The sequence below is a fragment of the Hypomesus nipponensis genome, chromosome 4 (genome assembly GCF_054491055.1).
Source record: "Hypomesus nipponensis isolate SF chromosome 4, ASM5449105v1, whole genome shotgun sequence".
Classification (NCBI taxonomy): Eukaryota; Metazoa; Chordata; class Actinopteri; order Osmeriformes; family Osmeridae; genus Hypomesus; species Hypomesus nipponensis.
Genome location: NC_140364.1, coordinates 15,079,588 through 15,103,968, shown reverse-complemented (window position 1 = coordinate 15,103,968; position 24,381 = coordinate 15,079,588). Strand labels below are relative to the sequence as shown.

General features: G+C 50.1%; 1 protein-coding gene across 2 annotated transcripts in view; it reads right to left on the bottom strand.

Moving 5' to 3' along the window:
* Window positions 1-811: 811 nt before the first annotated feature.
* Window positions 812-24,381, bottom strand: part of vps50 (VPS50 EARP/GARPII complex subunit) — a 66,772-nt gene continuing 43,202 nt past the window's right edge. The window contains exons 23-29 of one of the 2 annotated variants that reach the window (XM_084696948.1): window positions 12,394-12,536; window positions 9,156-9,252; window positions 8,300-8,458; window positions 4,845-4,966; window positions 2,688-2,877; window positions 2,247-2,391; window positions 812-1,995 (exon numbers count right to left, since the gene is read on the bottom strand). In XM_084696948.1, the coding sequence (XP_084553074.1) occupies window positions 2,272-2,391; window positions 2,688-2,877; window positions 4,845-4,966; window positions 8,300-8,458; window positions 9,156-9,252; window positions 12,394-12,536 (831 nt within the window). In that variant the 3' untranslated portion in view covers window positions 812-1,995; window positions 2,247-2,271. Of the gene's footprint in view, window positions 2,392-2,687; window positions 2,878-4,844; window positions 4,967-8,299; window positions 8,459-9,155; window positions 9,253-12,393; window positions 12,537-24,381 lie in introns of both variants that reach the window. The other variant, XM_084696947.1, reaches the window with a different exon arrangement.

Here is a 24,381-nt window from a genome sequence, read left to right as displayed (position 1 = left end):
ATCCAGAGCGTCTTACAGTAAGTACAGGGACATTCCCCCTGAGGCAAGTAGGGTAAAGTGCCTTGCCCAAGGATACAACGTCATTTGGCACGGCCAGGAATTGATCTGGCAACCTTCAAATTACTAGTCCGATTCCCTAACCGCTTAGCCATCTGACTCCCCAATCAGACACAAGTCCAGGATGTTCCACACCAACACACACCCACGTCACAGGACTGAGTACAGGAGCAGAGCTGGTGGAACCAGCCTGGTGGAACCAGCCTGGTGGAACCAGCCTGGTGGAACCAGCCTGGTGGAACCAGCCTGGTGGAAGCAGCCTGGTGGAACCAGCCTGGTGGAACCAGCCTGGTGGAACCAGCCTTCCGGTGGAGGAGGCGGGCTCATCGTCGTGGTTACTTCCACCGGGAAAGAAGCATCTGTCTGTATCGGTGTTCGCCCAGTTTATTTCTACACAAAGTGGGAAAGATCTGGCTTGTTTATCCGTGTGTGTGTGCAGTTTCCCATGGATGAATACAGCTGGTGAGTCAGCTCATCTCTTCTATGTGAATAAACTGAGTTTCAGTTCTGCTGACCTGCTGACACAGTAGGACTCATCTTAATCTTTAGTGTACAGTCTCAGTACGCTCACAGATTTTCACTCTCGCGCAAATACGCTTACATTAACACACACACACACTAAACTGGAGAAGAGGCACAGGAAATGATGACTGGCGACTTTCACCTCAGTCGTCCAGGTTTCTGCATTCTTCCTTTGATCTCATGCTTTTACCATAGAGACCTTAGATGTGAGATCAGGTCAACCAAAGTCAGGTTTCCATGGTAGTGTGTTTATTATGTAATCATCATCCACAACTTTGACAGTTACAGATGGCACACTTAACCGTCATCTTAACATGTACAGTTAATGTTGGTTTCTTAAATATTCTTTTACAGTTAAAGAATGACACGATACTGCCAGGAAACAGACTTCTATGATCACAGAATAAAAAGAAAAAGTAATCCGAAACAAGATGCAGGAATAAATAAAAACAAAGTTTAAACGTTGTCAATTTACAGTATAGTCTTGGAGTAGGTGTTCACACTGCCATTAATTAATAAACAATATCATCGTTTTGTGTTTTCTCTGATGGTGAACCCTCCTGTAGTCAGACCTAGTGAAACCCAGAGGTTGGGATCTACTGTGTGTGATGTGACTGAACAACAAGCAGATTGAGCCAGAGCTGTTACAAGGCTTTTTTCATCTACAAACAATAATATATTTCAGAATCATCCTTATATTAGGTTTCACAGACGCAACAAAACATAGAAACTCACAGCCAAGCTGTGCTGCGACAAACAAACTGAAATATAACAGCGAAGATCGACGTTATTTACAAAATGGACGTTTGAAGGGCACCCGTAGAAACGTTCTCAGACTTGGAAAGTAAAACATCAGAGCAAGTGAAACTGTCTGTCCTTCAACACGTCAAGTGCTTCCAAATCTTAAAAACTTCATCCGGAATAAACATTGCATCATCATAGCACATCAGGACACAGAACAAAGGCCTACTTGTGATCCAGACACAGAAAAAGCAATGAAATTGTACAGGAAGGATGAAGCAAGCCATGCTTACAGGAGCAGGTCTCTCCAGCCTGCTGTGCATATGGGACCACCCTGCCAAGGTTAGCATGTTAGCTCCAGGTTCCGAAGCTCCAGGTTCAGATGTTAGCGTGTTAGCTCCAGGTTCAGATGTTAGCGTGTTAGCTCCAGGTTCAGATGTTAGCGTGTTAGCTCCAGGTTCAGATGTTAGCGTGTTAGCTCCAGGTTCAGATGTTAGCGTGTTAGCTCCAGGTTCAGATGTTAGCGTGTTAGCTCCAGGTTCAGATGTTAGCGTGTTAGCTCCAGGTTCAGATGTTAGCGTGTTAGCTCCAGATTCAGATGTTAGCATGTTAGCTCCAGATTCAGATGTTAGCGTGTTCTGTTGGATGCACCGCGGTAACCGTTTACGACCACCACTGTAACCCAAGGTGTTAAAGTTACATGACAGTATATGCTGAAGCACATCGACAGGTAAGATACCGGAGAGTGAATCTATCCAGTTGCAACAGCAACGGAATAACTAGGAAAGGAGCCATGTTTAAGAAGTTTTCGACAGACATTCACCACAGTTCAACACGAACACTGTCCACTTCCTGGATGCTACTCAGATGAACAGTTCATGGGAATGTTTTATGGGCATTTAAAAGAGGCTCCCTAGAGTGGATACAGACTGTGCGCGTGTGTGTGTGCGTCTATCTCCGTGGTCGGTCAATGTCATCAATGGCAGCCAGCAGCTTCTGACGAGCCTTCTTGTTGATGTGAGAGCCCAGACACACGTTCACCAGGTTGGCCAGCTGCTTCATAGAGTACTCCTGGAACACACACACACAGAAAGTCAAGACAGACAGCCTGGCACACACAAAAAATACACCCCTCCCTCCCTCCCTCCCTCCCTCCCTCCCTCCCTCCCTCCCTCCCTCCCTCCCTCCCTCCCTCCCTCCCTCCCTCCCTCCCTCCCTCCCTCCCTCCCTCCCTCCCTCCCTCCCTCCCTCCCTCCCTCCCTCCCTCCCTCCCTCCCTCCCTCCCTCCCTCCCTCCCTCCCTCCCTCCCTCCCTCCCTCCCTCCCTCCCTCCCTCCCTCCCTCCCTCCCTCCCTCCCTCCGACTGACCCGGTGGTTCTTGATGAACTGCTCCATGTCGTTCTCGGTCAGATAGTAGGCCTTGATGTAGGTCTCCACAAACTCCTTGTCAGGGACGGGCCGCAGGTCGCTCAGCTTCTCCAGCTTGGTGAGGAACTGCTGGAAGTCCAGTTGCATCAGGGCTCGCCCCTCGTTACTGCACTTCTTCACATTAGCATAGCTGAGAGGAGGGGAGAGGAGGAGGGGAGAGGACAGGAGGAGGGGAGCGGAGGAGGGGAGCAGAAGAGAGGAGAGGAGGGTAGAGGAGGAGGGGAGGGTAGAGGAGGTAGAGGAGGGGGGTAGAGGAGGAGGCGAGGGTAGAGGAGGAGGGGAGAGGGGGTTGTAAGTATTTCACTTTAGCAAGTCTGTTTGCCATGTCATGTGTGATTGGTTCCATACGTGCTGAAGTGTGTGTTTGTACGGTGTGTGTGTGTGTGCAGTGTGTGTGTGGGAGAGCTGTGTCCACATTAACATCAGTGGTGGCTGACACCCCTGTTTGCTCTCTACCTGACAGAGGGGTAATGGATTTCTGAGGAAGAGATTTGAAACACCTCTCTCTCTCTCCCCCTCTCCCCCTCTCTCCCTCTCTCTCTCTCTCTCTCTCTCTCCTGTCACTCTCACTGCATCCATCCCTCCATCTCTCAGAGGCCCTGAAGGTGACCCGCAGCTCTGCTGTTATATGGATTATAGGACAGGTCTTTCACTGGCTCACTAGAAAAGGGAGAGGAGAGGGGGGGGGGGGGGGGAGACGTCCCAAGATGGCCGCTGGACTGGTGGGACAGCTGCCCCATAATGGAGTCTCTCCAGCCTGAGAAATAGCTGACATCCCTGCTGCTGTTCCAGGCCCACTTCACACCTGCTCTCTCTACACACACACACACACACACACACACACACACACACACACACACACACACACACACACACACACACACACACACACACACACACACACACACACACACACACACACACACACACACACACACTCTCTCTCTCTCCCCCGTCCCTGTGTTCCACTGTAGCTGTGGTACAAGTGCTGATTTGTGAAAAAGGAAAATCTGCATCCTCCTGTTGCCAGGCTCTTTAACTGAGTGACCAGACGGGAGCAGCAAGTGGGTGGTGGTGGAGAGCATTATGGGAACTATTTTGGGGAAGTGTCAAGTGGTTGGAGAGCCGAGAGGGGGAGGGGCTCTTATGTCGTCCTGCTCCCTGCGGAGTCTCTGAGTATGAAAGAGACACAGGCCTGATGGAGCACTGGGTGGGAGGCACGAGACACGATGATACGGGCATCTCAACCCTGTAGATACCACAGCAGCTGTCTGGAGAGAAGGGGAGGTAGGGAGAGAGGGAGAGAGGGAGGGAGGCTGTCTCCAGTCTCCCGCCAGCTTATCTGGTAATCTCCCCTGTTGCTAGCAGGAGAGCTGTTTCTAACCATTCTGAAGGTTTTCTAATTTACAAGGGCCACATGTTAAAACAAGTGCATTGTGAAGCCAGGGGGGAAAACAACTGCAGAAGAATCCCAAACCCTCCTGATGGATGTGACAACGCAGCTCTGCACTTCAGAGAGTTGCTGATAACTCAACATGGATACTTGGCAGAAGAACGCCAAACTGTTTCTATTTACGACGGCGCCCTGGCAAACAGCCGGCAGCAAACAGACAGGCATCCAAATGCATGGTGCCCAAACCTTCCACACCCCCCCAATCCTCCGGCCCACAGGTCCACAGTAGCGTCTCCTGGAGTGATGGAGTGCAGAAAGACAGCGTAACAGAGAGCTGGGTGCTTGTTGTGCTGAGTCGTGGTCTGGAACCTCCTCACCCGGGCTACTGGAAACCGCTCGGCAACAAATGCTGAGACACAACTACCAATCAAAACGGCTGACCCCAGCTTTTTAAAGCACCAAGGAGGAGTTTTAAGAAGTGACGAGTTTCAACTTGTGTCGACTCGGCAGGAGGAACAGGTTAATACTTGGTGTTTTATTCTGAAATGTAGCTTTAATACAGTGTGTTCTATGTCGCAGGGCCTGCCTATATGTCAACGCCCTGACCGTGTGTGGAGTGTGTGACGCTCAGTAAGAGTGTGTGTTAAACGAGTGAGAGGGTGATGTGTGTGTGAGTGAGAGGGTGAGAGGGTGGTGGTCCTCACCCCTCCACCAGGGTGCGGTTGGCCAGGCGGATGCAGTGCTCCCACAACACGTTGGACACGGCCAGCGGGATTCGAACCTGTCTGGACGTCTCTCCCAGGCGCCGGTTAAACTCCTCAAACTCCTGGACACACAACAACAACATCATCATCTACAACATCATCATCTACAACATCATCATCTACAACAACAACATCATCATCTACAACAACAACAACATTAACACAACAACAACGTCATCATCTACAACATCAACAACAACATCAACAACATTAACAAAACAACATCAACAAAAACGTCATCTAACTCATGAACACCAACACCAACCACATACGCATCCCCCTCCACCCCAACCTGGCCTGCGGTCTCCCAGTTGACCTTTGACCTATAGCGTCTTCCTTCCTAACCCTGCTCCACAGCTGTCCCTGGGAGCACAGCCATCCAAGATGGCCGCCGTACATGTCTCCCTGCTGACTGGGTGAGCCAGACACATCAGTCAGCAGGCTGTTGACTCAGCTGGACTCAGCTGGGGGGGGGGGGGGGGGGGCTATATGTGAAAATAGGGCTGCCGTTTTGGAAGGCAACAGACGTTGAATTCTCTACCTGCCAGGACACACATGTAGAGAGTTCTCCCTGGTAGTTTGTTCTGAAGGCTGACAGCTGTCAGAAGACAGACTTACTCCACACAGACTGTCCTCATCCACACACTCTCTCCCTCTCGCTGTCTCCCTCTCCCTCTCTCTCTCTCTCTCATGTGGGATAAATGGATTATGACCATCTGTACTTTTTAACTCAGTGCACTTAGCAAACTTGATGTTTACTATTCCTGGTTGTTTATAGCGTTTCTGTGGTTGTATATACAGCTCATTTCCCTGATGATTGTGCCGCACCAAAATTGCCCTCCAGGGACAATGAAGATGTATTGAATAAAATTGAATTGGTTTCTCCCAAGGTGTTAAAACAAGATGGCGTGCGTGTTAGTGACTACGCTTTTTTCAATTACAATCGAACGGTATGCAATTATAGAGCTGGGTGCAGTTCTGCCATACAGACAGCACCTGATGAGCAGGAAGAATGTTAATGACTTGTGATGAAGAGACAGTGAGAATCAGATCCAAACACTCTCTCACACACTCTCTCTCACACAAACACTCTCTCACACAAACACTATCTCACACACTCTCTCTCACACAAACACTCTCTCACACAAACACTATCTCACACACTCTCTCTCACAAAAACACTCTCTCACACAAACACTATCTCACACACTCTCTCTCACACAAACACTCTCACACAAACACTATCTCACACAAACACTCTCTCACACAAACACTCTCTCACACAAACACTATCTCACACACTCTCTCTCACACAAACACTCTCTCACACAAACACTATCTCACACAAACACTCTCTCACACAAACCCTATCTCACACACTCTCTCTCACACAAACACTCTCTCACACAAACACTATCTCACACACTCTCTCTCACACAAACACTCTCTCACACAAACACTCTCTCACACAAACACTCTCTCACACAAACACTATCTCACACAAACACTATCTCACACAAACACTCTCTCACACACACACTCTCTCACACAAACACTCTCTCACACACACACTCTCTCACACACACACTCTCTCACACAAACACTCTCTCACACACACACTATCTCACACAAACACACTCTCACACAAACACTCTCTCACACAAACACTATCTCACACAAACACTCTCTCACACACACACACTCTCTCACACAAACACTCTCTCACACAAACACTATCTCACACAAACACTCTCTCACACAAACACTATCTCACACAAACACACTCTCACACAAACACTATCTCACACAAACACTCTCTCACACAAACACTCTCTCACACAAACACTCTCTCACACAAACACTCTCTCACACAAACACTCTCTCACACAAACACTCTCTCACACAAACACTCTCTCACACAAACACTCTCTCACACAAACACTCTCTCACACAAACACACTCTCACACAAACACACTCTCACGCACACTAATCAGTTTTTCCTTGTCACAGCTCAACTTCTCTTCATCAATTCCAATTAGAAATTATTTGGATCAATAACAAATTCTCCAGTGCAAGTGTGACCCAACAAGATATCGAAGCTGGTTCGTCATTACTGAAACGCTACCGTGCTCTGCATACCTGAACAAGCTAATCAACTTCAGGAGCCAAAACCATCTGAATGTTTCCCAACACATTTGATATCCAATTCTGGATATTTACGTTTGTCCTCTCTTTGGCCCACCCAGGATATCTGCAGAGTTCTGATCCATTGTGGAACGCAATGAGCTGCAGCTAATCCATGGGGTTTAAAAAGCCTGATTATTTGGCTTCGGGAACTGAGCTAACACTTTGCAGCTCAGTGGCTGGGGTTCCAGAGTGTTCTCCTAGTGTGGACTTGGGTCAGTCATGGGTGTGTTCATATATGAAACACTTCAACCAGGATCACCGGTGTGTGTGTGTGTGTGTGTGTGTGCGCATGTAGCAATGTATGTGTGAGCTCGCGCGTGTGTATGTGTGAGTGTGTGTTAGTGTTTGTTCCAATGCCTGGTAGCGTATGCGGTAGGGATGTGAACGTGGTTGCTGGGGCATGTTTATGCAGATCGGGGGGATTGTGTCGAGTGCTGCTGGTAAATAAGACCCTGCTCAGCATTCTACCCAGAAAACCATCTGTCGACGGCGACCTGTCGCTCTCCCCGTATGCTGCTGCGAGACGCCACAGACCCCATGCACAATGCATGATGGGAGAAGTGGTAGTCATGAATAAGGCATTTCATTTGGTGAGAATCCTGAAGTCCGCGGCAAGTCATGGGAGCAGAGAGATAACCTCTTCCTTAACTACCTGGGAACTGCTGTCCCAGATCTGCATTTAGACAGACGTCTCCCTCCGTCTTAGAGAGTGAATTATTCAGTCTGGCAAATAATTGATGTGGAAGACCTTCTGGGTCTGTGTGAGATCATGGAGCAATTAAGAAAAGGAGGAAAACTTGGGACTCTTTGTGAGAGATGAGAAGTTCCACATGGCCGTGCTGAGAGTTCAGATAAAGATGCCACGTGAGAACAGTTGATGTGGAGGTCTGCACCCGCTTGAAGAAGGTTTATGATTGTGTCAAAGCCCGTTGTCCCTTCAGGGGCAGGCAGACGAGCGCAGCTGGGAGCTGTTCCCGTGAGCCCAAAGGGAATCAGAGGAAGCACAGTAGCCTGCGGCCTTGACGGCACATCACACAAACCTAAACGCCTCTCTCAAACGCCCTCGGAGAAAACATGAAAACACATCGGGCGGAAGTCAAGAGTACACAAAACAACATTTCAAACCCACTTAGGTGCGCTCAAGACTAAACACTCCCGTGTTCCTGCATAGCGCCCAAGGCGTGAACGGACGGTCACGCCACATTACCTTCAGCAGCACGTCCACATAGACGTTGTGCTGGGACATGATCTCTCTAATGTCCCACTTGACTCCAGCCATCAGCAGCAGCATCTGCTCATAGTCGATGGCCTTGGCAGCTACCATCCAGTATATGGGCTTCCTTAGCTCGCTGGCTGTGGACACAGTCTGCAGGAGCAGGAGACAGAATGACATCATTATTCAGTTATTCGTTTCGCAGGTGCAGCGCTCTGCAGAAGTCTTAGGCATCAGTGTTTTTTTAAAGTGAATATTATTCTTTTTTATTTTTTTTCCATTCTTCTGTATTTGTGCGGCAGTATAAAAGTGCAACTTTGCAGGGTTAACAAACCCCTCATTGAGCTTTTACAATAAAAAAAGATTGAAAATGCTGAGGCTTTTCCCCTAAGAAAACATGGCAGTTTGAAAGCCAGTGTTCGCTTACTGCTTTCTTCCGGAAAACAGAAACCTTAGGAGGGGGATTGTCTCATTAAAGACATTTTGGTGACCAAACAGGCAGATAAGGGCTGCTGTGGATGTCTCCTGTCCTCCATCAGCATTCCTCATTAGAGGCTGGAGGATTTCAACCTGTTACAACTGACTCAGAGAGAAGAACCAGGACGGAACCAGGAGGGAACCAGGACATCACCCAGACAGTCGCCTACAGACCAGACTAGGGTCAAACAGGGCTTCAAACTGGACCACATCCTGCTGGGCTGCCAGATGGCCGGCTGAGATGGACCTTCTGAAAGCATCACATTGGGAGTATCTGTGGAGGGTCGGCTGTGTTAGGGCCGTGGGAAGCTGATCCTGTCCTGTCCTGTGTGTGTGTATGTGTGTGTGTGTGGGAAGGGTTCAGGGTCGCGACCTGAGAGTAGAACTGCTGCAGGAAGGGTTTCTTAGCAGCAGGCATCATGGAGTCCAGGTGGGTCTGCAGGAAGTCAAACTGCTCTGCCAGGAACACGCTGGAGGGAGAGGAGGAGGGAGGGAGGGAGAGAGAGGGAGAGGGAGAGGGAGAGGGAGAGAGAGAGAGAGAGAGGGAGGGAGGGAGGGAGAGGAGGAGCGAGGGAGGGAGGTCAAATCAAATGTATTTGTATAGCCCTTTTTACACGCAAGCATGTCACAGAGGGCTTCACACACGCCCATAGAACTGCCCCTCAACAAACCTAAACCCTCAAGGAACCCTCAAGGAACCCTCCCAGAAAAACTCCCCACAGGAGAAAAAATAAGGGAGAGAGGGTGAGAAGGAGAGGAAGGGAGAGAGAGAGAGGGAGGGTGACAGAGGGAGAGAGGGTGAGAAGGAGAGGAAGGGAGAGAGAGAGAGGGAGGGTGACAGAGGGAGAGAGGGTGAGAAGGAGAGGAAGGGAGAGAGAGAGAGGGAGGGTGACAGAGGGAGAGAGGGTGAGAAGGAGAGGAAGGGAGAGAGAGAGAGGGAGGGTGACAGAGGGAGAGAGGGTGAGAAGGAGAGGAAGGGAGAGAGAGAGAGGGAGGGTGACAGAGGGAGAGAGGGTGAGAAGGAGAGGAAGGGAGAGAGAGAGAGGGAGGGTGACAGAGGGAGAGAGGGTGAGAAGGAGAGGAAGGGAGAGAGAGAGAGGGAGGGTGACAGAGGGAGAGAGGGTGAGAAGGAGAGGAAGGGAGAGAGAGAGAGGGAGGGTGACAGAGGGAGAGAGGGTGAGAAGGAGAGGAAGGGAGAGAGAGAGAGGGAGGGTGACAGAGGGAGAGAGGGTGAGAAGGAGAGGAAGGGAGAGAGAGAGAGGGAGGGTGACAGAGGGAGAGAGGGTGAGAAGGAGAGGAAGGGAGAGAGAGAGAGGGAGGGTGACAGAGGGAGAGAGGGTGAGAAGGAGAGGAAGGGAGAGAGAGAGAGGGAGGGTGACAGAGGGAGAGAGGGTGAGAAGGAGAGGAAGGGAGAGAGAGAGAGGGAGGGTGACAGAGGGAGAGAGGGTGAGAAGGAGAGGAAGGGAGAGAGAGAGAGGGAGGGTGACAGAGGGAGAGAGGGTGAGAAGGAGAGGAAGGGAGAGAGAGAGAGGGAGGGTGACAGAGGGAGAGAGGGTGAGAAGGAGAGGAAGGGAGAGAGAGGCAGAAAGGTCAAATCAAACTAGGTGGCATTCAGGACAGAAGGTAAAATCAGAAAGGGATACTTTGAGCTATTTCCATTTCAGTTAACCTTTGGTCTTGATTAAACGTCTCATTCAGAGACACACTACAAGCATCCACACTGGGGTCTCCTGAATATTAAACATCCTAAAGTCTGCAAACTGCTGTGGTACCCTTCTAAAGGATGTTTACAAGATTGTCAGACCAGACGCTTTGGGTGCAACTCAGGGAGACAAAAAGGGAAGCAGAATCGATCCTCCCGTCTGAGTATCCAGGCTGTGGCTCGGTAACTGAGAGCGGGGCCCGACCCAAAAGTGAGTCACAAGCTGGTGTTGAGAGGGTCGTGAGCTGGTGTTGAGAGGGTCGTGATCTGGTGTTGAGAGGGTCGTGATCTGGTGTGGAGAGGGTCGTGATCTGGTGTTGAGAGGGTCGTGAGCTGGTGTTGAGAGGGTCGTGATCTGGTGTGGAGAGGGTCGTGATCTGGTGTTGAGAGGGCGTGTGCTTCGGCTCCGTCAAAAAGTCAAACTTTTATTGTCCTGTAGTTCGACCAGTTGAGGACCACAGTGGGAGAGGGACCGTGCCTTACTCCTGCCGGCTGGTTCAAATACAAACACCGTCCCAGTGCCGGAGTCGAAACTCTCACTCAGGCATCAAGGGAGCCGCCAACAAGCATTACAGTCTAATACAGACGCTCATAAGCGCAGACACACATGCAAACACGCTGATGTTTACGCGTAGACTAGCGCACGCACGCTAAACACCTCTAATCAAAGTGATTACAGCTTGGGCTTTTCCCGCTTAAAAGCTTCTTCGTGTGAGGCAGTAGGTGTTGATCTCGAAGAGAAAGGGGCAAGTCAAGAGGCCCGGAATGGTTATCTGTTTAAGCTTATATAAACTTGGTTATCTTTTTATGCCAATATAAACAAGGCTTTTAGACAACGGTGAATAGGCAGCTTTCCCAGGCTGTCTCCGGGTCCTAGAATGCTGATCTCTGCTCAGGACCCTCCTGGGTCATTGATTATTCCATTAGCATCCAGCTAAATGGAGTTTTACACTGGTGAGCTTTCTACAAGGGCCTGGCGTGCGGTAATGGTGATATTAAGGGTGGCGTATTCTAAGCATGGTGTGTGACACCACGTTAGACGTACCAAGTTTTCCACAGAGCACTAATAGACCACAGCTCAGAGAGAAAAAGTTTCTGAGCAACACACACACAGACACGCTTCCATTCCGTTTTTAATCATTTTTTTCTACCACTTCCTCCAAACGTTTTCCCCTCCATCCCTACTTATTTTCCTTATTGTTGTGTTCAGTTTTGGCAGGCCGAGCTGGGTGCCATCTGGCAGAGGGAGTGTGGCGTTGAGGCATCCAGTTCTCTGGCTCCAATATGAGAACCACAAGCTGCTTCCCCCAACAGCTCACAGCACACCTCTCTCCAACACACACTTGGCCAGCGAAGCATGCTCCAGCTATTGTTAGGGTGTCTTAGTGTGTGTGTGTAGTGAAATAAAGTGTGTGTGTGTGTGGGGGGGGGGAGAAGCTCAGTCTGGGAGACAGTGAGGAGGGGCAGGGAAGAGTAGAAGGAGATTGACTCAAAGAAATAGAAAGACATTCAAAACACTGAGGAGGAGGGGTGAGGTACAGGGGAGGAAGCAGAGGGGAGGAGGGGGGAGGCAGAGGGGAGGAGGGGGGAGGTACAGGGGAGGAAGCAGAGGGGAGGAGGGGGGAGGCAGAGGGGAGGAGGGGGGAGGTACAGGGGAGGAAGCAGAGGGGAGGAGGGGGGAGGCAGAGGGGAGGAAGGGGGAGGTACAGGGGAGGAAGCAGAGGGGAGGCAAAGGGGAGGAAGCAGAGGGGAGGAGGGGGGAGGTACAGGGGAGGAAGCAGAGGGGAGGAGGGGGAGGTACAGGGAGGGAAGGGGGAGGCAGAGGGGAGGAGGGGGTCGGTAGAGGGGAGGAGGGGGGAGGCAGAGGGAGGTACAGGGGAGGAGGGGGGAGGCAGAGGGGAGGACGTACAGTGACTCTGTGGCCACCACGCGCTGAGCCAGGCCGTAGAGGGTCCTGCAGTTGGAGAGGTCCACCACCTGGCTGAGGTGAGGACTGGGCACCTTCTCCTTCCTGTCCTCGGACGAAACCCCCACGCTCTCCCCAACCACCTCCTGTACCGACACACCAAACAAACACTCAAGCTCCAGAAATAAAAATCTATATTTTAACATGTTCATTCAGCAGACATTTGTATCCATGTGATATATACAGTACAGTAAGGGGGAGAGAGGGAAAATTGAACCAGCGACCTCTTGACTTGCCATCAAATGCTCTAACCACTAAGCTTCACCCTCCTCAGGTCCTGGAAACAGGTAAGGGAAATGTGTGAGGAGGAAAGTGGAAGCTAATGAGTTTGTCTCCAGTCTGTCAGAGACTTACACATACAGGCCAGACCCAGTACATGTTTAGCAGAGGGGGATTTGAACCTGCGACCTCTTGATCTGCTGTCAAAGTCTCACTGAGCTCAACCTAGAGTTGGCGGCGTGCGGCAGAGATGAAGGGAGCTGGTGTGTGTGGTTCAGAAGGGTGTGGCTCATGCTGCTGTGAGATCAGGGTGGCATCTGCATGTCAAACACACAGGGACTGAACAAGACGAACATTTACAAGGGAAAATTGAAATAACTATTAGTCATTTCCAGGTGAGTAATGTACTGATCGACCTGGCTCTGATTGATATTATACACCTCAGCCCCCAATCCTCTGCTTCACTGTTTTTCTACAGCATATATTAATCTGATGATAAATTTAACCACAGCGTAACATGCCATCAATACTACACTGCGTTCTATGGAAAAACGTTTATTCATAATGCTGACCAACATATCTCCAGGCAGCTTTGATTTGGTCCTTTTTCCATAAAACACACCCCTCCCTCCCTCCCTCCCTCCTTTTATCGTTCTCTTTTTCTCCTGCAGAAAGCCCCAGAAGACATCCACATTAATCATAAACAATAATCCACAAAAGCCATTGAAATTCCAGACAGAAGTGTTATCACCATACTTTGAGGCTTGACAATACATCACAAAGTAGTGTGTCGAGAGAGAGCGAGAGAGCGAGAGAGAGAGCGAGCGAGCGAGAGAGAACAGAGTGTGTGTAGCCCTGTGACAGGGCAAACCAATGGGACCAGATCAATAGGAATCACACAGATAAGGTAGAAACAGAGAAGTTTTCTACTGGTCTCATCACAGCCACTTCCTCCAGACGCCCCCCACTTTGAGAGAGCTGAGATCACGGTTGTCCTGGTGAGTTCACCCTCCTCCCCTGGCTGCCAGTAAGGTCGACTGGACGTTCAGAGTCATGTGACATGAGCCAACGTTGAGCTGTAACCTTCCTGAAAGTTTCAAACCCTCCAAACACATTTCTAACTCTTAAGAATCCAATAAGCCACAACCAACTGATTTGGCTTCTCTGTCCTGCGTAAGCATCTCTAAGCGATGAGCTATCTACCGCACTCAAGGTCCTTCCCATACATAAACATGATTGATCAACAGCTCATATGGAGTTTATCCAGAAACCCCATTAGGGGTTACTTCATCCAGAGTCTGAACGTGACCATCAATAAAATATCCTCTAAAGTAATAGTCATTTACTGCCTGAAAACAAACAATCAGCAACAATATGGTGTTTCCCTCTAAAGTGCTCAAACAAATACATCGATCGGTTCTCAGATGTTATTTTCCCCCAGTTGCCTTCCAGAAACCCCCTTTCTAAGCAGACTTGGAGTTGACTCACGGCATTAACTTGATGAATGCCGTTAAGGCTCAGCACAAACCACTACGGCAGATGGGGGTCAGATGGCTGAGCGGTTAGGGAATCGGGCTATTAATCAAAAGGTTGCCCGTTCAATTCCTGGCCTAATGACGTTGTGTCCTTGGGCAAGGCACTTCACCCTACTTGCCTCGGGGGAGAATGTCCCTGTACTTACTGTAAGTCGCTCTGGATAAGAGCGTCTGCTAAATGACTCAATGTAAACGCACACTCCAGGTCTAACCGCGGCCTCCTCCTGATCGGGTTGGGACGAGGTGAAGGAAACATTTGTGTTCCTGTTTTTCTTGGCCTGAGTGATTGTAGGCCTGCTCAGCAGGCATAAACACACAGTAGAGTCAGGCAAGAACATGCTCCAATGAAGACTGTGGAGGTCCAATATGTTTCTCACTTGGTGCTTGTAACTCTACGTCATGTCTTCCTGTGGGTTTAACACACACACACACACCTCACACACACACACACACACACACCTCACACACACACAATCCCCTGGACTACACACTCATAAAAATGGAAAGAACAGTTCATAATTCTTCAAACAATAGGGAGTAAATGTACATAATCCAGTCCATAAATAACAGAATGCTTTTTCCAGTGCCAAAGGAAGTTTATGAATTCACATGAATTAAGACCATGAATTAACGGACGGATGTGAAAACGGATTCCGTAAGAAAGGTTGTATCGTGATTCACATTGATGTGACTTCTCTGGAATGCTTACTGGCTGTTCATTAAACACATGATCAAACAGAATTAACATAATCTGTGAAGGGGTCTCCTCCATATTCACTGTACCCTTGGGGAAACACTGGGATAACACAGCCCAACATGCAATCAAATAACGAAATAATCAAAACATCTCAACTCCCCTGTTGTTACATTATTATCGGGCTGAAAAGCAGCGAGGTGGATCCATGCTTACATATTCACACCAGCCTTGTGTTTTTTTTCCCAATCTTTTCATAAATTTCCCTAAACAAATGATAAGGTGATAATGAGATTGAAAAGGTTACTTATTTCCGTGAATGAGACCAAAGTGTTGTATTCCTAAACCTGCCATATTAATCTTAGAAAAATATATATATATTTGAACATTATCATTTTCACATCCCCAAAAAATAAAAAATAAGGAATATCAACAGAAAGGAACTAGGCGGGAATTAAACGTCAGGCGTATCTCAAGTAGGAGCAAGCCCGCTGTGACTCACAGCCGGGCGCCATTTTGGGGCATTTAATCCTGGAGATAGTTGCCAGACTTGTACAGTTTCTCTATTATATTACAGTCTGCAGCTCTGGCTTCCGCTTGCCAACAAAACATACCATAAGCTCTCCATCCCCAGGATCTTATGTCTGGAGGATGAGAACTCAGTTGTCTTGGTTACGAACGACAACTGGCAGACATGCAGGATGTTTACACAGTCTTCATCACTTCAGTGTGTGATCGTGAAGGAGTCTTCATCACTTCAGTGTGTGATCGTGAAGGAGTCTTCATCACTTCAGTGTGTGATCGTGAAGGAGTCTTCATCACTTCAGTGTGTGATCGTGAAGGAGTCTTCATCACTTCAGTGTGTGATCGTGAAGGAGTCTTCATCACTTCAGTGTGTGATCGTGAAGGAGTCTTCATCACTTCAGTGTGTGATCGTGAAGGAGTCTTCATCACTTCAGTGTGTGATCGTGAAGGAGTCTTCATCACTTCAGTGTGTGATCGTGAAAGAGTCTTCATCACTTCAGTGTGTGATCGTGAAGGAGTCTTCATCACTTCAGTGTGTGATCGTGAAAGAGTCTTCATCACTTCAGTGTGTGATCGTGAAGGAGTCTTCATCACTTCAGTGTGTGATCGTGAAAGAGTCTTCATCACTTCAGTGTGTGATCGTGAAGGAGTCTTCATCACTTCAGTGTGTGATCGTGAAAGAGTCTTCATCACTTCACTGTGTGATCGTGAAAGAGTCTTCATCACTTCAGTGTGTGATCGTGAAGGAGTCTTCATCACTTCAGTGTGTGATCGTGAAAGAGTCTTCATCACTTCACTGTGTGATCGTGAAAGAGTCTTCATCACTTCACTGTGTGATCGTGAAAGAGTCTTCATCACTTCACTGTGTGATCGTGAAGGAGTCTTCATCACTTCAGTGTGTGATCGTGAAGGAGTCTTCATCACTTCACTGTGTGATCGTGAAAGAGTCTTCATCACTTCACTGTGTGATTAACGCCCACAGAGACGCTGGACTGTGGAGAGGCTGTGTATCTCCTACCACAGAAATCCATGGTTTCGTTATTCCCCTGTGGATATTGATCTCAGCTTGATACAAAACAATACAGCACCCTCAGGAATACGAGATTTTCTGCCATTAATGTGATTACAGCTGAAGTAACCTTGTCATGAAGTCCCTGTTTAAATTAGTGTAAATATTCGATCTACAAGGGCACATGCTCTGCTGCATGAGCACAGGAGATCGCTCAGGCTTAGCTGATCCTGTCGCAGTAACAGTTGCTAGAATGTTGTGTAAAATATGAAAGCTGCTTTAATCCAGACATAGCTAACAACAGCACATTAACAACTGCCTCAACGGACCCCGAGTCAACCTGCATAACTGTGTATGATTATGCTAAACCCCTTGCTGCCGGAAGCAGGGTGCAGGTGAAAGGAATAAGAACTTTGTACCAAGTTAGGCTGAACAATATCTCAAATGAGATACAGAGTCTGGGAGAAAATATTGGCAAGTGTTGAATACATATAAGCCGGGTGTGTGTGAGTGCACGTGTGGGTTGGTGTGTGTGTGTGGGTGTGTGTGTGGGTGTGTGTCTGTAAGCAGTTGGGAAGCTTAGCGTTAGTTCTATTATGAGTCTGATGTGATTTCTGGCAGCTGTCAGAACAGTGCAGAGCATCCACAAGAATTATTATTTTTTCAAGATTCAATAAAGAACTGAAACTAGTTTGTGCTAATATGGATGAGCAGTTCCATCTATCCCGAAATGAATACTAATGCCCTGTACTCTCCTGTCTCAAAGTATTCAGATGGAAATGAACCGGCAGAAGAATCACGGCGCTGTAGACTTGACAAAACTGAGGAAAAGTAAAGAAGGGTGAAATCCTCTACCAACAAGAGGAGAGGGCGAAGATTACCTTAAATGATAATATTGAAGAACTAATTCAAATCTTGAATATCACCTCACAACACTGAGTTCGCAAATGTATAATACATAAGTTTATATCATCCATCTGCATACAACATTTAAATGACAATTTCATACCGTTTCAAATACCATGGTTATTTAGACGTTATGTTTCACAAAAGCAAAGTGTAACCTTTATTTAGGTTAATCTGGAAGACAGCTCAGTGAATACAAATTCTGCAGTTTCCATCTCTGTTTAATCAACACCCAATCTGAGAATAATACTTGAGTTACTTTCTTTTGTACTTTCTCCATTTCATTTCAATGACAAAATGGAAAATTATCTAACTTTCCGTAATGCGGTTTATATATATATATATATATATTAAAAAACGATAACGCTTCACAGCGCATCTGGCGGGAGAACCCTATTCAGGAAGTGTGAATGCTCTGTTTAATCTGAGCTCGCCACACAAAGGAGCAAAAATAAAATTGTGATTCTGTTTGTGAATGAACCCGCTGCTCTAATTACCTGGGACAGTTATCCAGCCCTGCTGGTCCACAGTTAATCAGCCTTTCAAAGACTCACCGAGAGATAAAACGGAGACCTGAAGTTCTTGATGTATGGACCAATGGATCACGTTTGACGGGATAAGCTCTGTGATTGGACCGATCAGATACACAGCTCAGAGACACCGTCCAGAATGACGGATTTTTCTAGAAAAGTTTCAATCAGTGGTTTGAAAGGGGGAGACACACACACATGTCGTGGTATAAGTAAACTTCTTTCATCCAGTAATAACCTGGAAGACCGTGAGGTTATATTTTAAGATCATTTTCTTCCATGGCCAGAACCAGCTGTACTGTGAATCTCACACAACCCAAACATAGGCAGCACATCAAGTTAGCTGCCGCCAGGCTAAGTTACCTAGCATTAACCATAGCAATACTACTAACATGCTAGTGTTACTTGCTAGCCTTCTAATTAGGAGGCTACATTCAAAAAAACATACTAAATTTGTTTGTCGTTTTTGTTTATCGGAAAATATTCAGTTGGAATGTTCGAATTCCATTTATGCAATGTGGCGTCCGCTTTCCATCGCCCGCTTATACGAGAGGGAGTCAGGTGGCTGAGCGGTTAGAGCATCGGGCTAGTATTCTAAAGGTTGCCAGTTCGATTCCCGGCGAAATGGCTAAATGTAAATTGAAGTAGAGGCAAATCCGACTTCTGGTTTAAAGGGCAGAACTGTTCCAGCTCACTCCTGCTGACACCAACGTATTCGCGATAATTCCCATCCTGACATGATCACACAATATGACACTCTGTGTCATCAACTCCAACGCAGTTCCCATCTCATAAAGGATGGGAATATTCAAATGACAATTATGCTAACTAGCAGTGGAAGCTAGGGAATAGCGAGAATAAATCAGTGTGGAGGGTAACGCTGAATATCCCTTTTCCACACTCTCAAACATTACCATTTCACCTCACTCTTGCGTGAGGAGGAAGGCTGGGTGAGGGAGTGAATGCTGGGTGAGGTGAGGGGGGGAGAGAAGGGTATTATATATAAAATAACACTTCATCCACACATTAAATCCCTCCATTCCCCACCAACCCCAGTACGTTCCTGCGTCTTTCAGACGCCCTGTCATGTTGGTTAAGATGGTCCGACCTGAAGGAGAGCTTCACAACTGCTCTGTACCCCTCACAGCCTGCTGTGGAGGACGACCAGGAGAGTTTTCCGTCACCAAGGGAATCCACTTCCCAGCATCTGGTGAAACTGCTCAAAATGACAGGTGTTTGTCAGGAAAGTTGAAGGACATGAAAAAAAATCACCATCTGATTCTACCAAGACATCAAATGAAAATCGCGAAAAGAATTAGGTGACTTTTTTTTTCTTCAAGGACAATAAGCTATTTCGTAAAGCTATTTTGTTTTAAATCCTCTTTCAATCTGTGTTTAATACTTATGTAGTAATGACCCCCTTTCAGGTTGCCTCCAAAGCTTTATTTATTGTGCGATTAGAGTAGAAATCTGAGTTCAAACAAACCCACAGGAAGAGGCCTGAGCTCTCGGAGGATCAGACTGACGAGCCGAGGGGATCTGATAAACACCAAGGAAACACTGGAACCACAGCCAAAACACAAGACACCAAAGATCACAACTAAAAAACAATAAGCTTTCAGTACTTTAGCGCTGAATAAAACGATAAAACCAGCATTTATGTGGCTTCATCTCCGTCAAACAGAACATGAGGCCAAACCAGAACCCAATACGCTGAAAGGGCCTAACCCACTAATCAACCGTTTTATACATAGTCAACTTTCAGAATAAAGTACTTAAGTACTATTCCACTAACCTGAAACATGTAACAGATGCCATGTTCTACAGGACTTTAAGCTTGAATTTGCTAGAAAAACAATTACAATCCTCTTGTGCACTCGAGGAATTAGAAGCAAACCACTCTCCCAGGGTACAGATGTGGTCTGTTTCGGTATCCAGCAATCAGCGTCAACGCCAAGGAACTATAAATCCATCCTCCACTTAATGATGAGACTTTAAACCTTGACTTCCTGGTGAAAACACAACGGAATAAAAGTGACCATGCCAGGAAAGATCAGAAAGCGACGGCAATAATGTTGAAGGATGAAGATCAAAGATGAGCCTCCTGTTGTGACTTTTCTTTTGAAGTCCTCGTAATGAGGTGGAGCTAAAGGGACTTGCATCAGACGTATTTCTGTTTGGTCGTGATGAAGCACTATATTTAGAAGGTGTCTGGCTGGTGCGTGGGGTATAGTATGTGTACAGCTTCCCAGACTCCCCAGTCGTCAAGCAGATGACAGATGGGCCAAGCTGTCAGTCTGGAGGTTATCGATGTGGATTTTGTTGGCTCCTACTCCAACGTTATAGGGTCGTTATTTCCATAGGCACCACTCAGACGGTTCATGTCTGTGGTGTGGCTTTCGAGGCAACATTTCCCTCCTCTTTTGTTTTGACAATGCGAGTCCGACCGCCCCGAGCGAGCGAGCGCATGCCGATCCAGTCTGCAGTCTGATGACTTTGGCCCAGGAAGCTCCTCTGGAACAGATTTCTGGGCTGCGTTTCCTCCCCTCCGCCCTGCCCGGGCGGCCCCGGGCCCCAGAGCCAGACCTCATGGCTCTGACACTCCCCGGGCCCCAGAGCCAGACCTCACGGCTCTGACACTCCCTGCCAGACAGGTTCCTCTCTCCTCTCCTTGTGAGGTGCTGAATCAGGCCCACCCTGCTGAAAGTCCGCTGTTATGCTTGGTGGTGCTTTGCTCCGCGCGGCTCCGCTCGTCTGATTGTTTGTGAGCGGACAGCTTTGAAGTGTTGCCTGAGGTATTTCTGGGGCGAAAGCGTGGAACTCAGCCTTGAGGGAAACCGAGTCCTGCTGTAAATCTGGAGTCTTAGAGTGCACACTAAGACACCTTGACCTTTAACCAGGCCCTGACCGAGATGTCAACAACACAAGCAAAAACATGTTTTGACACAACGCTACTAGTTGATAACCGCTAAGGAGGACTAGGCGTGAGAGAAATAATCACCCCAAACCGAACCTGACTTCACTTCATACACAGACTGACAGCTCCACAATCATCCAGTTACTCTCTGGATGCAGGATGTTTTGGGCAGAGTAAAGTGATCTCTTGATGAAAGCGTTCAAATTTCAGTGACTGACAGCTTCTTTGTGGCAAGCCCCCCTGTGGAGGTCTCCACCGTCCTCGTCTAGCAGACGATTACTGTCAGCTGCGTCCCTAGACCCACTTTCTCATCCGAAGCTAATACCACCAATTCCCTCCTCATTAGACGTGCGTCAAGTGGAATTAGGACTGCCATTTGCTTCACACGACAAAGCCAGCAGTAGGACATCTGCCGTATCTCTTTCATAGGTAACTTCCTGTTCACACAGGAAGTACAACCTGGGGACTTGTGCCCGGTGAACGTTTCCACTGTTTCTGTGTCAAGAAAACCACAGAGAAAGGAGTCAGAATCAGGTTGAAATTTGACCGAAAAGGAGATATGAGATTTGGCTTTTGTGTGTCGATAGAGAAGACACAAAGAAACGGAGGATCTGAACGGTCCGAATGCAAATCTGCTAAGCGCGACCTCGACTGTCGTTTTGGGAGCGAGTCACTCTGGGGGCGGGGCGGGGCGGGGGGGCAGGTTAGGTCACAGCTCTGGGAGGGACTGAGTCACGGCTCCTGTAGGACAGGCTGCCCCACCCTGGAGGAGGTGCCTCTGACCCCACGTCAGGACATCCATATGGATGACAGCTTGTCACACGTCCAGACGTCACTGACCACAGGCGTGGGCCTGCATTCGTTTAGAGAGCAGTGTCGGTGTGTGTGTGTCGGTGTGTGTGAGTCGATGTGTGTGTGCGTGCACCAGTGTGTGTGAACATTATACAAAAACGATTTAATTGCCAGAAATATAACCTCCATCCCTTCCCTAAGTCAACCCACAGCACCAAGACAAACAACATCATCATCATGGTTACATCCAGGAGGAAAATCATAGTGTCAGTATTTATTCATGTTTAACTTGAGCAATCACATAAAAGGGGCAACGAAACTAAAGCACAAAGGGAGGGAGAGTGTGGGTGAGGGAGGGAGGGAGGGAGAGTGGGGTGGTGAGGGAGGGAGAGTGAGGGAGGAAGGAAGAGTGAGGGGTGAGGGAGGGAGAGTGGGGGGAGGGAGGGAGAGTGGGGGGGTGAGGGAGGGAGAGTGGGGGGGTGAGGGAGGGAGAGTGGGGGGGTGAGGGAGGGAGGGAGAGTGGGGTGGTGAGGGAGGGAGAGTGAGGGTTGAGGGAGGGAGAGTGGGGGGAGGGAGGGAGAGTGGGGGGGAGGGAGGGAGAGTGGGGGGGAGGGAGGGAGAGTGGAGGGGTGAGGGAGGGAGAGTGAGGGAGGAAGGAAGAGTGAGGGAGGAAGGAAGAGTGAGGGGTTGAGGGAGTGAGGGGGGGGGTGAGGGAGGGGTTGTGGCAGCATGTGGTTCTGGCTCTGCTTATACACATGTTGGCACACCGCAACACAACCACATTACGGTTGACCACCAAGCTGTGGGGGGGGGGGGGCTCAGAGTGTGTGTGTGTGTGTGTGTGTGTGTGTGTGGTGTTGGTCTCAGTGTGTAGGAACGAGATCTGGTGTGTACTGACGGTTTGGCAGGCCTGCACCTGCCAGGGACCAGTCTGTGGACCGAGGTAGTCACCTGGGCAACCACACCTGCACCCCGACCCCACGCCAAATATCTTTACACATCTATACACACCCACACACAAGCACACACGCACAGTCATTCACTTTGTTTATTTGGTCAACAGCACAAATAGAGCATGTTCTCCACCCAGGCGTGCAGTCCTGGAGCCCGTTCCTAACAGCCCTCTGTTTACTCTGCTCTCCACAGACCAGCAGGTCCTGGAATGGAGCATTATTACTGGACAAGGGGGAGGGGGGAGAGGGGGGTGGAGGGGGGAGAGGGGGGTGGAGGACAAGGGAGAGGGGGGGGGGGAGGGGGGGGAGAGGGGGGGTGGAGGGGGGAGGACAAGGGGGAGGGGGGAGAGGGGAGAGGGGGGAGGACGAGGGAGAGGGGGGGTGGAGGGGGGAGGACGAGGGAGAGGGGGGGTGGAGGGGGGAGAGGGGGGGGAGGACAAGGGAGAGGGGGGGTGGAGGGGGGTGGAGGGGGGGTGGAGGGGGAGGACAAGCAGAGAGGGGGGGGGGAGGGGGGGGAGAGGGGGGGTGGAGGGGGGAGGACAAGGGGGAGGGGGGAGAGGGGAGAGGGGGGAGGACGAGGGAGAAGGGGGGTGGAGGGGGGTGGAGGGGGGGTGGAGGGGGGAGGACAAGGGAGAGGGGGGGGGGAGGGGGGGTGGAGGGGGGGTGGAGGGGGGAGGACAAGGGGGAGGGGGAGAGGGGAGAGGGGGGAGGACGAGGGAGAGGGGGGTGGAGGGGGAGGACAAGGGAGAGGGGGGGTGGAGGGGGGGGAGAGGGGGGAGGACAAGGGAGAGGGGGGGTGGAGGGGGGAGAGGGGGGAGAGGGGGGGGGGAGGGGGGAGGACAAGGGAGAGGGGGGGTGGAGGGGGAGAGGGGGAAGAGGGGGGGGGGAGGGGGGAGGACAAGGGAGAGGGGGGGGGGAGAGGGGAGGACAAGGGAGAGGGGGGGTGGAGGGGGGAGAGGGGGAGAGGGGGGGGGAGGGGGGAGGACAAGGGAGAGGGGGGGTGGAGGGGGGAGAGGGGAAGAGGGGGGGGAGGGGGGAGGACAAGGGAGAGGGGGGGTGGAGGGGGGGAGGAGGGGAGGACAAGGGAGAGGGGGGGTGGAGGGGGAGAGGGGGGGTGGAGGGGGGGAGGACGAGGGAGAGGGGGGGTGGAGGGGGTGGAGGAGGAAGAGGGGGGGTGGAGGGGGGAGGACAAGGGAGAGGGGGGGGGAGGGGGGAGGACAAGGGAGAGGGGGGTGGAGGGGGGAGGACGAGGGAGAGGGGGGGGTGGAGGGGGGAGAGGGAGGAGGGCGAGGGAGAAGGGGGGTGGAGGGGGGAGGACGAGGGAGAGGGGGGGTGGAGGGGGGAGAGGGGGGAGAGGGGGGGGGGGAGGGGGGAGGACAAGGGAGAGGGGGGGTGGAGGGGGGGAGAGAGGGGGAGGACGAGGGAGAAGGGGGGTGGAGGGGGGAGGACGAGGGAGAGGGGGGGTGGAGGGGGGAGAGGGGGGAGAGGGGGGGTGAGAGAAAGAGAAAGAGAGAGGGAAGGAGGGAGGGAGAGAGGGAAGGAAGGAGGGAGGGAGAGAAAGAGAAAGAGAGAGGGAGAGAGGGAAGGAAGGAGGGAGAAAGAGAAGGAGGGAGGGAAAGAGAGAGGGAAGGAGGGAAAGAGAGAGGGAAGGAGGGAAGGAGAGAAGGAGGGAGGGAAAGAGAGAGGGAAGGAGGGAGGGAGGGAGGGAAGGAAGGAGGGAGGGAGAGAAAGAGAAAGAGAGAGGGAGAGAGGGAAGGAAGGAGGGAGAAAGAGAAGGAGGGAGGGAAAGAGAGAGGGAAGGAGGGAAAGAGAGAGGGAAGGAGGGAGGGAGGGAGAGAGAGGAGGGAGGGA